Source organism: Sitophilus oryzae, unplaced genomic scaffold, assembly GCF_002938485.1.
Source record: "Sitophilus oryzae breed Bouriz unplaced genomic scaffold, Soryzae_2.0 scaffold_610_pilon_pilon, whole genome shotgun sequence".
Taxonomy (NCBI): Eukaryota; Metazoa; Arthropoda; class Insecta; order Coleoptera; family Curculionidae; genus Sitophilus; species Sitophilus oryzae.
In genome coordinates, this window is record NW_022147208.1 from 548,857 (window position 1) to 564,475 (window position 15,619).

The 15,619-nt window shown below is 34.2% G+C and overlaps 1 protein-coding gene across 1 annotated transcript in view; it reads left to right on the top strand.

The window, feature by feature from the left end:
* Positions 1–15,619, top strand: part of LOC115887706 (hemicentin-1) — a 1,088,837-nt gene that overhangs the window by 87,854 nt on the left and 985,364 nt on the right. The window contains exon 2 of the mRNA XM_030907180.1: positions 4,449–4,636. Within this exon, the coding sequence (XP_030763040.1) occupies positions 4,510–4,636 (127 nt within the window). The 5' untranslated portion in view covers positions 4,449–4,509. The remainder of the gene's footprint in view (positions 1–4,448; positions 4,637–15,619) is intronic.

Genomic DNA, 15,619 nt, shown 5'->3' on the forward strand with positions numbered 1-15,619 from the left:
CGCATTTTTGAAAAACACCCCGTAACTCCGAAACGGTAATAGATATCGATATGCGGTTTTCACCATTATGTTTTTGACAAAAATTGAACTCCAGACACCATATTTGTTTTTGTATCTATCTCCTATAGAAAAGGGTGTTTCCATTTAAAAGCGTCGAATTTGACTCACCCTGTACAATTTATATCATTACGAAAGTTTTATTTTAAAAACTTGTGTCTTTTGAAAAAGGTAATAGATTTAATTAAGAGGTGAAAGAATAAATAAATATCAGCAAAATTTTAACAGAGCTGGTACAAATGTAAGAACTTGACAACGCGGTTTCCGATACGGTTCAGTCCGTCCGCCAAAAAAATGTATGGAAGGAAAGGATATGAAACGGAAGGTAAACGGAACGGATAGTGTGTATTGTCCTATTCATTTACATGATATAATATTTTATGTAAACGGAAGGGAAACGGAAGGGAGCTGATATGGAAGGTACAGTGAGAATCAACCTTTAAGAAGACCCGCCTCTTTAAAAAGAAACATATTTCTTTAAATTCAACACATTTAGTTTTAAGACACTCTGTATAGATAAATAGAGCTGAAACAAGTCGGTTTTAAAAACACTTAAGTCTTAAGTCATTTCTAAAATCAAAATGATTTAATTATTAAGTCAAATTCAACATAAAATTTAAATGATTTAAGTCTTTGACTTAAATCATTTTATTTTAAGTCAAGTTATTTTTGTAAAGAATTAAATCAATATAACGTTAATTAAGTCGTTTTTATGACTTAAGTCTATATTTTGGACTTAAATCAAGATAATCTGCAAGTTAAGTCAGTAAAATAACTTAAATCAATATAATTACCCTCAAGTCAAGACAACCAGAATTCTATTTAAGTACCTACCTTTTATTTAAATGTTAATATTAATTTTGTTGTATTGCCTGTTGAGACTAAAACCACATAAAATAAAGCTGGTAATTTTCAGAACAAATATAAACACAAAAGTTTTTTTATTATTAAAATTTAACCGATTTTGTATCCATTACAGTTTAGATGGCATCGAACACATGTCTATTAAAAAGTGGTGATGTGTTTTGATCACTATTTAATATGTCGATATCGATGGCATAATCTAAGGGCTGAAGGATTTTAAGATACTACTCCTCAATATATTCGAAATTTCTTTCGCTCGTCTTTCGGGCTACATAACGGAGTCGGGGATTCACTTGAAAGACAACAGACAACAGACTCACTAGGCACGCGTAACAGGATAAATAATCAAAACCGGTTCCGAAAAACTAACATTTTATTGTGCTGCTTGGCTGCCGCCTAAAACTCCGCGCGCACTGAAGGGGTATCGGCGAGAGCGAGCGGCGCGAGCGGCACGACCGGTCGGAAAGTCGATTGTAGCCGCGCACTGGAGTCGCACGATCGACGGTCGAGAGTACATCACCAGCATAAATTTGAGCTTAGACGAGGAGAAGTTTATTCAAATTTAGTCAAATTCGTTCGGCATTTCAAAAAATTATAAAGTATTATTACTATTTATATTTTTATGCAACATTTTATATTTTATGCTTTATGATGGAAATTAATATTATTTAGATCTTAACCAAACACACATTAATATATTTAGACCTTAACAAAGCACATAAAATTAGTGAAATAGAGTGGAAGATGGGGATAAAATATACTACATGACTCTTAGCTTAGGTAACCGATTTTAACAAATTTGGTATCATTCAAAAGGGTTTAATTTGTTCTTTAAAATAAGTCAAATCAAACTTCTATTTTTAGTTTTTTAATCTAAATAAGTGTACTTATTTACAAACATTTATATATAGCTTTTATTTTAAGTTTTTAAAATCTTTGTTTTAAGTCAGTAGTAAATAAAACAAATCATGTGTTTACATTTTGTTTAATGATTGACGTTTCGACCAATTTTAATTCGGTCTTCTTCAGAATCTTCTTCAGAATTTGTGGTAAGAAAAATTATATATTAAACACATTGTTAGTGATAAAATAGTATTGTATATTATAGATTCTGAAGAAGACCGAATTAAAATTGGTCGAAACGTCAATCATTAAACAAAATGTAAACAAAAGTTTCGTTTTATTTACTACTGACTTAAAACCAAGATTTTAAAACCTTAAAATATAACAAAAAAGTCAAAAAAATTAAAAAAAGAAAAAATATATAGTTTTTGTTTTATAGTACCGTATGGTCGAAAGGAAACGGCATCAGCGATGGCCATGAAATGAAGGTCGGTGTCATTTTATATGTAAATTTATATGGGAAATGTCATCAATCTTCATTTCCCATCCAACTAGACGCCGGCGCCGTTTGTTTATCATACGGTAGATATATGTACAAATATTTTATTTAAACATAAATATTATTTTCTCTATTTCTACCTTGTACGGAGCGATCAACATAGTAACATTATTTATCAGCCGTTATTACTAACGTCAAAACAAACCAAAAATTAAATAATATGATAAGTTTTTTGACGATATTTAAATTAGATTTCCATAATAATGTAAGAAAATCAAAACGAGATGAGAAATAAATGGGTTTAATCGGAAGGTTTTCTAATTCAGTTATTGAATAAGTGTATTAAACAATATGGGTTACATGCTTGTAAGAATTTTTTATAAAAAGCCGCATATTAAGTATGATATGGTCTCGAACACTTTCGATTAATAATTCATCGGAAATGTTTAATGTAAAACCGCTCCACTAAAAACAGTCGCTTGGCGTAGACTATTCGTCCCCCTCCCATGCATTCTCTGATTTCGCCTAATGGCGCCGATAGCTCGAATGGCGCCGATAGCTCGAATGGCGCCGATAGCTCGAATGGCGCCGATAGCTCGAAGCGCACCGATCTAATGTGGTGCGCGGGCTTACATTTATTTTAACGTAAATTGAAAATTACGTGCCGCTCGCTCGCGCCGATACCCATTCAGTGCGCGCCCTCCTTAACAGTTTAAAAAGAAATGCTGCTGTTAAAAATTTATCATAGGTGTATATAAAAATCTGACCTAAGTCTTTTATAAAAAGACTTATTGAAAAAAGACTGATTTGAAAAACGGTAAAGAGAAAATATGTTTCTTTTATCGAGATCTACAAGTCCTTTCATTTAAGCTGTCTACATCACTGTCTTATGCGTTAAAATCCAGACCACGCAATTTCGATAATCAGATCGGTGTATTTGAAGATTCCATTTACATTAGGATAATTTAATATGAGTCAGTCTATAAAAACTGCGCTTTGTAAGAATACGAAAAATACTTATTATTCAAGAAGAAGTCATAATAAGATAGAAACGATTAGTTTATTCTAAAATCCACCATATATCACATTACTATAATATGAATGTATTAGGTATATCTAATAATTAAGATATCAATGACAGTGAATAAGAAACGACACCTCAGTGAAGGCATGGTAGGTAGGCTTTGAAAAAAAGTTGCTTTTGATGTAATGGTATAAACGCCAAAGTGTTATTAGATCAACATTTTGATTATCTTAGCAGCGTTTTTTCTCTGTTGAAGAAAATCAATCAAAAAGATAAAAAACGCTGCTCAGACTATCAAAATGTTGATATAATAATATTTAGATGTTTAAACTACCCTTTTAAAACCAACTTGAACCCCCATGAATTCACTGAGGCGTCGTTTCTTGTTCACTGTCATTGATGTCTTCATTATTAGACATTAATACCTACACCTAGAATTATGGTATTCTGGTACATTTTCGATTTTTTGAATAAAATAACCCTTTTTATCTTATTTTTTATTAGAATGGTCATAATCAAGAGGGCTAATTTTGCTAATAACTTTGGTTTGAAAAAAGATATCAAGATCCGGTTTTCTCTGTCTTTCGTTTATTACTCTTAAGTATCACATAAAAGTACATATACTATCGCATTTAATTTTTTTGAAAAAACGCGTAATGTTTGTTAATTTGATATAACCCGCCCTAGCGTCTACGTTCAAAAGCTTAGTTTTATTGTTTATGTGATATTATATAGAGTAAAAAACTCTCTTTTAAATGGGCTCTCATATGTTGGATTCCGATCATCCAGAGAGTCCGGAGTTATTAACATTTAAACAATGACAGATCTAACCTTCCCCACCACTTTATTTTAGCAGATAGGTGAAAATGGTTCTAACAAAAAAATCCAAAATTTACTGAAGAATATGAAGCTGTTATTTATAGTACCTCTAGGCAAAATTCTGTAAAACTTCTTATTTTCTTATTTTTCGTAACAGTTGCGCCCTCTAGCGGCCGTTCTACAAATTTGAAAATAATTTCCAGCAATTTCTCATAGCCTTTTTAGTTATAAATATTTTTCCGTAGGCCCTACGGTTAATACTTTCCGAGATACAGTCGAGAGCTATCCTTAGTGGGACACCCTGTACAATTTCAGTGAAAATAAATACATTTTTTCTTTCAGATTAATGGAGCATGTGCGGCATTAGCAAGTGTCTTTCCGGACATTCTCCCCGTTGAAGTGAATGTGTTTTTTGAATCAGCTGGTGCAAAACAGACATGATATTGTCGACGACATGAAATCAAGTCTCTTGGATCTAGCGAAATGGATAAAGCTAACCGTGCTCTTTGTCCTAGTAGCCTCATCAATAGGTAAGTCTGTCAGTTATGATTTTTGAGGCGGTTTTATGGACGATAAGAAAAATTTTACCAGGCCTTGTCCCGTAAGAAATATTTACCGGATTTAAGAATCTATGGAAAATCTATGTTTGTCGGAATTATGATGTAACCTGATATTAATTAGTTAAAATAAAAGATACTACCACAGATTAGGTATCCTATAAGTATACAGATGAAAATCTTGTCCCTAATTCGTGGTACGAAAATTGCTTTTTATGACGATGTGCAAACGAGTCAAATTTTCTGTGCGCAAAAATAAACTCGCGTAAAATAACAATAAACAGCTTAATAGAGAGATATCGCTAAACCGAATAGCGTGCATGGACGTTAATAAGGCCAGGTGTTATTTCCTTGACGTGAGGTGGTATTAACTCTCTTCATTTATAGTTATCGGATCGGAAAGAATTCTGATCGCGTCGCGTCCGTTATTTAAACTTGACCTAACTTTGAATTTAAAACTTTGAAATTGTTTTGTTTATTAGGTATTTTAAAACTAAAGGGCTAAAGTGCTTATATCCAGTGCTTTATTGTTCAACGTCTGCCAATGGGTTTAGGACAACAAGCAACAAATTCTCTTAGAATCATCGCTGTAAACCTAAGACTCTTTATAGGTTCTTTAGTATTGGAAGAGGTGGAATCCATATGTTGGGCCATATTTATTTAATTAAAACTAATCCCAGCTATTTAAATATCAAATTACCTAATAAAACTAAAGCATTAATTCAAAACAATTCAAACATAACCTAAAGTAAAAGATCTCGCCGGCCGGCTCCGGTTGTCAAATACCCGCACATGCCCATTTACGCAATTTTTAAACGTTATCAGAGGTTATTTAGAAAGAGCGCTTGGTGTATCAAAAAATCACGTCAGGCGGTAACGTTATTAGCGGGTTTTGCGTTGACTCGCGCATATCGTAACCACGTCGTCATTATAAGCAGGGTTCGGAAAACTACATGTTACTTTTAAAAACTACATAAACTACATTACATGTAGTTAATGTAGTTTATGTAGAGGGTGTAGTTTATGTAAATTATGTATGTAACTTTCAAATATCAAAGGTTTGAGGTGAGGTTATAATAAGTTGAAGCTTTAAAAACACATAATGTATTTAAGAAAACAGAAGAAATATGGCTTTAAATATAATGTTTACATCATATTATCTCTATTATACCTCATACAAAGGAAAATTATTCATAATATCAATACATAGTTTATTAACGTAGTTTTCATGTAGTTAATGAACGGGAAAAGACGTAGTTTTTCCACAAGAAGTATCATTTTTTTTCCTAATAAAATAATACAAAAATTGTTTTTATTAGGAGTAAAAATTACACTTTTTGCGGCGAAGCTGTACGTGAGCGTTAGCGAGTCCTACGTTACAAGCGAGGCACATAAAGTCATTTTTACTCCGAATAGAACATGTTATTTTTTTTTCAAGCGTCACAAATATTTTTTTAAACAATTTTAAACATTTGAAATAATATAATAGATATTTACGATACAACTGAGTTAACAGCATCATTATCTTAATGGAGTTATCTCGTCTGTATTGTACAATATTTTATCTACGTCTAACTATAAAAACAGACAATACATTTTAAAAATTATTGTACTTAATTATATACCTATCCTAAAAATCAATTACCTTAATACCTTTGTTCAAATAACACCATGCATGGCAATGTCAATATGACAGTAAATAATATTGATGTCACTAGTTTAAAAAATGAAGAGCGATTCGGAAAGTATTCCCTCTGACATTGAAGAAGAGGCATTCAGAACCATTTCTGGATTGCTTCGAGCAAGATCGAAACAGAAGTATGAATATACATACTCTAAGTATGAAAAATGGTGCACCGAAAAAAAAGTACACAACTATGGAAATGAAAAGGTACTCATAACATGTTTTTCTAATTTAGTGCAAAATAAATGTTTTACAAAATATTTTTTTCTCTTTGGTAGTCATCTAAACAAGGAGTGCGGTAATGAAAATGCGTGAGTTAAGAAGCTCATGACTCACTGACGTAGATAAAAAGAATTAATGTAACTAACTTGTATGTAACTAAAACTCTGGTTACGCTCGTTGAATTTGACACTTTATGTCAATATTTATGTAAAAATTCATACTTTGTGACGTTTTAAAAAAATAATTATTCCTACAACACTGCTATATTATTGCTGAAGTTTCCTCTTTCGACAAACTCATAAAATCATTCGACTACATGTAATTTTCAAAGCGATTTCGGAAAAAGTATATGTATTCCCTAAGTACACTTGTCCATTTCCCCCAAGATGCTGCCGGAACTGGGTCAAAAGTGCACTCGCCTATTAGAAATATACTTTAGAACTTGTAAATACCCGTCTCGTGTAGGATTTTACGGGCAATATTCTTTAAAAGCATCGGACAAGTAAACGAAACCTCAAAAATAAAATCGGACGAGATGTTCGGTCCTCGGAAACGTCAAGTTCTGTCCCAAATGGATCGAACGGAGTTGAAATGTCAGATGTAATGCCGTGGACCGAAGGGGGTTTCCAGGGAGAAATCTATACTAATATATAAAATCCTTAAGTGACTGACATACTGATTAATCACGATCCTGCTCAAACCACTCAACGTAAGAAGCTCAATTTTGGCATACAGGTTGATTCGAGGCTGTAGAGGTTCGATAAGAAGGGATTTTTCGAAATTCCAGTTCCAAGAGGGTGAAACCACCCCTTAAATATTACAATATTTTTTATTTAAAAAACGGTCAAGTTTCCGAAAAAACGCTTAAACACGTATATTTTATTTTGTTTTTTTACATATTTTAAGATTTTTTAAAAATGTATACAGGGTGTTTCGAAAAATCTGGTTATTGATTAATCACGATGCTGCTTAAAGCGCTTGACGTAAAAAGCTGATTTTTAGAAAGCAGATTGACTTTAGGGTGTAGAGGTTCGATAAGAAGGGATTTTTCGAAACTCGAATTCTAAGGGGGTGAAACTATCCCTCAAATATTACAATATTTTTTTATTTAAAAACCGGTGAGTTTTTCGGAAAAACTTTTAAATACGTATATTTTATTTTGTTTGGTTTGGTTATAAATTTATACAGGGTGTTTCATAAAAAATGACCATTGAGTAATCACGATTCTGCTTAAACTGCTTGACGTTTAAATTTGATTTTTGGCAAACGGATTGACTGTGGGGTGTAGAGGTTCGATAAGGAGGGGTTTCTCGAATCTCAAATTCCAAGAGGGTGAAAACGCCCCTCAAATATTACAATATTTGTTATTTAAAAAACGGTTAGTCTTTCGGGAAAACGCTTGGACAAGCATAATTTATTTGGTTTTTTTACATATTTTGAAATTTTTTAAAAACTCATACAGGGTGTTCCAAAAAGTTGGGTAATTTCTTAACCACGATTCTGCTTAAACTGCTTGACATAAAAAGCTTATTTTTGGCAAACGGATTTTTCGAAAGTCAAATTCCAACGAGATTAAACTACCCCTCAAATATTACCAAGTTATATAATAATATCGCCATATTGTTTTTTCTCATGCTGACATAAATGTGAGAAAATTTTATTCAGTTTGTATGTTAATGGAAATTCTTGCTTTGCTTTATCATCATTACAAATGATTAATTCGACGCGAACGAAGTCGCTGGTATACGCTAGTTTATTAATAAAAAGAGACTGTAAGCTTGTATAGTAAACTAACATATTGGTAATTCAATTATTACTCTAATGTTTTTAACTAATGTTCGAATTTTTTTTAAATTTGGATTTTTAGAAAAAAGCACCTGCTCTACCTTTCTAAAATATTTTTAGCATTACACTGTTGCCGCATCATTCCAAAACTAGTAACATCTTCCTTATTTTAAATAGAACACACGGTATATTATTACATTTTTGGAAACTACTTTCATATATCATAATTTTTCTATTATACTAACCTATACCAATCTTTAATAGTTTTTGAGATAAAAAATAAAACGTGTGTAAAATTGACAAAAACATGATCGTGAATAAGCATTGGTAAAATCATGAATTAAACATTTTTAAAGTTGAAATTTGGGTTATATGTTACAGAACGACGATATTTATATTCGATCTGTCTAAATAAGCCGATTGGATATTACACAGCGAGAGCAAAAATATTATTTATTTGCGTCTGTTATAAAATTGCTCAAATCTTTGTTATTTTAAATTAAACCCTATGTATATTATTTAAAAAATCAAAAGTGTAATTAAATTGCTTTCCAACGATATATCATATTCCTGTACCTAAATATTCCGGTTTCTTAAGTAGAGCTATTTAAAAATCAATAATTTTATTATTATAGTTTCATTTCAAGAATTTCCTTACCATGACGATTTTAGAAATTTAGCACGTAAACTCTAACTGATACTTATAAAGTTTGAATATTTGTCATGGTAACGATTTTCTTTAAACGAAACTATTATAATAGGTATTATTATCTTTTAAATAGAAAAAAAAGAAACTACACAAAGTGTAGTTTTTGTTTTAAATTTTTGAAGTAAAGCTGGTCATTCTCTAAACATTGGGTAAAACGTCCTGGAAATTTTAGACATTCTGCATCTTTATTCATTTTAGCATTCATTTTTTCGTTTCGATTTATAATCTGTTTTTTTTTAAAGTTAATTTGTTTTGAGTAATTACTCTTTTTAATTTCTGTAACTTACCTCAAATTCTTCCTTTTTAGCGAAACGTGTTCTAATAATTTCTATACCTATTATTTTACCTATTACCTTATATACTCTTGGTTTGGGGGCAAATTCATTTTTTTGCAAAATATTATTTAGTACTATATTCTTTGGTAGACATCTTGCATTTGCAAATTTTGCGATCTTGAACGCTGATTACGAGCAACCAATCTACAAATTTCGCGATATCTTCTGCTGATTATAAGAGGAGTTAATACAGTTAAAATTTGGAATCACGGATGCTATTTACTAGACGGATTTGCGATATCGTATGCTGCTTACGCGGCATCGTTCGGCGGAGTTCGGCCTAGATTCAAATCGCGATCATGGACGTTGTTTACAAATATGCTGTCGGGCCCAGACCAAGACGACAAAAAGTAAACACGATATTGAGACAAAAACAAGACAAACTTGGAACAAATTGTCCACATCGCAACGATAAAACTACAACAAACTCAAAAGTTTAGTTGTTGCGAATGAGTTTTATTAACCATGTGTGATTTCACTGGTCTCCTACTGTTGGCAGCACACGCCATCTACACTGCGCCGACAACTGGTCGTAAAATATACGAACAAAATATAGACACTGTGATCTTTACCGACTCGAGACGAGACATTGAAAAGTCTCCGAATTTTGAAACAAAACAAAAATGTCTAAAAAAATGTATTGGATTTGTCGAAATTTTGTCGTAAAACATGAATGTTTCCGTCTTGTCGTTGTTTTGTCTGCTTGGTCTCGACCCGGCATAAAATAGTCGAAAAATATGTTTTAGAGACGAGACAACTCTGTACTCAACAGGCAAGAACAATATTTTGAGCTCGGCAATTTGTTGATTCTGTATTAAGAAGTCGGCAAACTGAGGCGAGCGACGCAGCCTAAAATATTTACGCCGCACCGAGGAACTGTTTTTTCAGGGCTTGTTTTTGACGCTCCTTCATAAAATATTCATGTTCTTGACGAAGTTCCCGAGCGGTGCGCGCCAGTTGCGATTGTTTTGAATGGAGCGTCGTATTATCGTAGCGCGGTAAAATCGAATTTTCAACACTAAATTGAGGTAAATTGAGTTGAATTTTGAAATTCAGTTTATGATGAGACAAAAATGATAAGATCAAAACAGTTTAATTAGTGCTTTATCCTCGGTTTTATCATAAATTGAATTAGGTTTTTATCAAGTAAGAGAACAGCTGTGAATCATGTAGATTAGCATTCTATAGGCTTGGTGCTAATTGTGATGTTAGACGCCATTTTTTTAGGGTTCCGTATCCAAAGGGTAAAAACGGGAACCCTATTACTAAGATTTCGCTGTCCATCCGTCCGTCCATCTGTCACAAAGGTCTATCTTATGAACCGTTATAGCTTCTTCTTCTTCTTAAAGTGCCTATCCTCTTTGGATGTTGGCTATCACATTGATCCATATTACTTTGTTCACTGCCGTTCTGAACAAAGCTGTTGACGTCAATCTGCTCCATGTTCGTAGATTTCGCAGCCACGATATTCGTCTGCGTCCCGCTGATCTTCTGCCTTCTATTTTCCCCTGCAGTATGAGTTGGAGTAGGCGGTATTTCTCGTTCCGCATGATGTGTCCGAAGTATTCTAGTTTTCTTCGTTTGACATTTACCAGAAACTTCAACTCCTTGTTGATGCGATGTAGTACAGTCTCATTTGACACGCGATGCACCCACGAAATCCTAAGCATGCGTCGATAGCACCACATCTCAAATGCCTCCACACGCTTGCATGATGCGTCGGTAAGGGTCCACGCCTCTGCTCCATATAGAAGGGTTGAGAGCAGGTAGCATCTCAGGATTCTGATTCTAGTGTGGACGTTGAGGGACAGGTTGCATAGTATATTTTGTATTTTGTTAATTGTCCCTCTCGCGATTTCGATTCGGTCTTTTTTTTTGCGAGAGTGGTCCCAGTCTTTAGTCAGGGTGCAGCCCAGGTATGCAACTGTCTCGGCCGCTGGGAGAACGATGTTGTTAGCAGTGAACTGAAAGTTGTTGATGTAGTTCTTACTAATGATCAACGTTTGAGTCTTCTTGCAGTTCATCTTCATTCCGTATCTGCTGCATGTATTCGCCACACGATATATAAGCCTTTGGAGACCTTCAGCGGTATCGGCAAACAGAACGGTATCATTTGTGTCTCTCAAATTGTTTACTATTTCTCCGTTTATTACGAGCCCACCCTCTGTGCCATCCAGTGCCTCTCTAAATAGATGTTCCGAGTACACATTGAATAGCAGAGGTGACAATATACGACTCTGTTGCACTCCCCTCCTTACACTAAACTCTTCTGAAGTTTCATTCTCGATTCGAACCACGGCCTTTTGTTGACGATAAAGTTTTGCTATTATATCTGTATCTCCATCGTCTATTCCTGATTCCTGTAAAATCGAGATGAGTTTGTCATGCTGGACTCTATCAAAGGCCTTTTCGACGTCTATGAAGCACGCAAAAACATCTACATTGACGTCGCGTGCTCGTTGGATTAGGACTTGTATTGAAAACAGAGCCTCCCTGGTGCCCAATCCCTTTCTGAAGCCGAACTGAGTTTCACCTACGTTTTCATCGAGCTTTCTATATATTTCTATGTATGTCTGCGCCTGGATAGGTTTTACAGGACGTGACGGAGTTGCGGTATTTTCTGTTTATCATCACAAAATCAATTTGATTTCTCACGATTCTGTGGTTACAGTCAGCCGGAGATTTCCAAGTGTATAGTCTTCTGGGGGGTAGTTTGAAGAAGGTATTCATAATTGTAAAATCTGTTTGTTGGCAAAATTCTATTAAGCGTTCTCCCCTCTCATTTCTCACTCCCAATCCGTAATATCCCACTACGTTCTCGACTATTCCTTCTCCAATCTTGGCATTCATGTCACCCAAAATTATGTTGATTTCTTCTTTTGTTGTGTTTTTGAGGGCAATTCCCAGTTCTTCGTAGAATTCTTCTATTTCGTGTTCACTGCTTTCTGCCGTCGGTGCATATACCTGTATGACATTTAGGTCGAATGGTTTCGCTCTGATTTTGATTAGAGCAACTCTACTCAAAACCGAAATGAATCCTTTTACTGCTTTATTGGTTTGTTTGCTGAGGATTATTACTACCCCATTTCTGTTTCTGGGAGTAGTATCTCCAGAAAAATATATGTGGTGTTAATATATTGCTATAACGCAGTTTCCCGAGTTTGGCCATGTCTCACTACATCCTAGAATGTCAATTTGGAGCCGTTTCATTTCCTTCACTATATTTGCCGCTTTCCCGGCTTGGTACATGCTTTGCACGTCCCACGTGCCAATTTTTTTCTCTTTGTTTATCTTGAAGATATCGTTAATGGACCGGGGGATTCTTAGCACCCTCTCCCCATCTAAGGGGTGCCCGGGACTGAGGGCCATAGTTTCGTTTTCTTTTTCCATTGTGATATCTTGGGCAATATGAGTAAGTCAGTAAGTCAGGTAGTTTCCCGTTGCTTTCCCGACTGTATAGAATTCAGCCGCACCTAACATGGAGAACAGACGCTGTTCGCCATATCTGGCTATCCTCATTCAGTTTCGCCCGCAGGTGGATGCAGTTACCAGGGTGTGGCACGTGGAGCCATGAATGAGAATTGGGTGCCCTGCGAGGACCAGTCATCGCCGGCCACACGGATGTTTTACGCCGGCCATAGTCATCGCCGGCCACACTTTTAACTTACCACCTTATAAACAATTTTACTCGAAATACCAAGTGTGTGGTACCAAAGCATTCATAAAAAAATGCTTTTTCCAAATATGCTAATTAACCACCCTTGTCCCACTTGAAAAAATTGAGATACGATTCAAATTTCAAATCTATTTTTTCAAGGCTCCTTTATTAAAAATTAGTATTTTTTATCACAGCCATGGCACTCTAGGCTGAAATTTAAAATACGATTTTTCTTTAAGCGAAAATGCCAAAAGCTGGCATATGATATTTAGTTCTATCCAGAGTGACATTTTCTATCAAATAAAATAAAAAAATACCAAAGGTCATTTAAAAATCAAAAGTTTTAGTCATTTCCGGTGAAACAGGAAGTGACCAAAAACAACTGAATACGTCAATCGATCCTAACTTTTGTCATATACTAACATACCAAATCTCGTTTATTATCTAAAGAAATAAAAAAGTTATAGGGGTGAGCCTTTCGAGACGCACCCGGTATACCCTCGGGTATACTTTTAAATAAAGGAATTAATAATAATATCTAAAACATGAAAGTAAAATATATATTATCCATAATAATTATAGTGATAGCAGAGTCAATTATTCATAAGCATTTCGACCGAAAAACTATCGCTAGAAAATTGCTTCTAAATAATTTATCGTTTTCCCCAGCGTTACCGTACACCTATATAAACAATTTTACGATATTATTTCATTAGGTTTATGTGCAATACTGAACAGTTTACGACATCGATGGCATAGGATAGTGAAAATTGTTTTTATTGCTCGCGGCGTTACGTCGAAATGGTCGTTTTCGAATAGGGCTTAATACGTAATAAACCCGAAAAATTATACATTTTTCGCTCTCGACACTTTATTTTATTTCAGCTTAAGAACTATTTATTTCTTCCTGAATTAATATAAGCTTATACAGTCTTGTTACGCTAACTAAAAATAGAGTTATAACTCCGTTGGGACATTATTGAACGGGAATTAAGATGCCATAATTCTCTCTACATTTTATAGAAAACAATCACGCAGCCAAAGCAGCTGGCTTATTGCAAATTTATTTACTTTTATCATTTAATGTCACATATAATAAATTTATAAAGAAAAGACATTCTAATAAGTAACATAATAGTGGAAATAGTAGAAGAATATATATGTCACTGTATATATGTCACTGACTATAAATGTCCGAAATGCGGTAAAACCTAGGATGAGCGCGCTGAACCTAGGATTTACCAAAAGCATTAACTAATTAGGTTAGCCTGGTTATTTGGAGGGTGTTAATGCATTGCTTAGCCTGGTTATTTGGGGGCTGTTAATGCATTGGTTAGGTGGTTATTTGGTGGGGTTGGTTGGTTTTTACTACCACTTGTTTTTGGTAAATCCTAGGTTTTACCGCATTTCGGACCATTTACAGTAACATATATACACAACTGGCAAAGGTATATTAGCAATAGGAGGTTTTCAATGCGATAAAAAAAGATGGTAAGGCTGCAAAATACACTGCAGTGCAACAGAGACGGATAAAGTGTCTTTTCCCTACCATCGTATAGGGGAAGTGATCATAGAAGTGATACGACGAGAGAGCCCCTGCGAGAGGGGGCGCCGGGCGGGTCTTTAAGACGCTTGTGTGGGGGCTACCGCCTACTAATAGAACAGAATCGAAAAAATAGAAACAGGACGGACAGTGTTGCCATTCAATTAAATCGAAATTATGTTGGCTTGTCAAAATCCTAAATCTTCTAATCCCATTATCTTGCCTACTTAATGAAATATTAAATAAAGTACGAAACAATTTTACGAATGTTTTCTCTAGGCACATAACTTCTTTCTAAAACGAAAAGTAACATGCAAAACTTTGATATCATTTCTAAAATAGCAAGTGCAATTCTATGAAATGGCAATACTGTACGATCTTCCTAGCAGTCGCCCCGACACAGTCGGTCGGCGGCGGCGCTTCACAAAGCCGCGGCTGTGACAAAGGAATTAGGCCGAAAAAAACTTTATAAGGAGTAGACGAACAGGGTTGCCGGGTTTGTTAGATTATAATTCCATACGAGAACAAAATTCTCGGTAGATCTTCAACAAAAATTAAAAGTACAGAAACGAAATAAAATATAATATTTAAGTCCAAAATTAGCATTCCTATGTGTCGTAATAATAGATCACTCAAATAAAATACAAATATAATAAATATAACAAGAATTAGAAATAGCTAGGTATATTATTTAATATTAAAAAAAATATTGAATTAAATAATATTAATATATTAATAAAAACATATAAAACTATAACAAGTAGGGATAGCAGTCACAAATTAGTGTAGCAGTCACTTTTTACCTTTGTACAAATTTTGATCAGTGATATCTAAAATTAATTTCATTTCAATGGGAAAGCTGTGCAACTCTCAACTCTTTTTCATATTAATATATTTTTTTGACGGGAAAATCACTAAAATATTTGTCCGAATTTAGGTTGTTTCTTAACTTAAATTTTGTTTTTTGTTTACATTTTTTGGGGAAAATATGGGTTCAACTTTGTAGATGAATGAAATAAA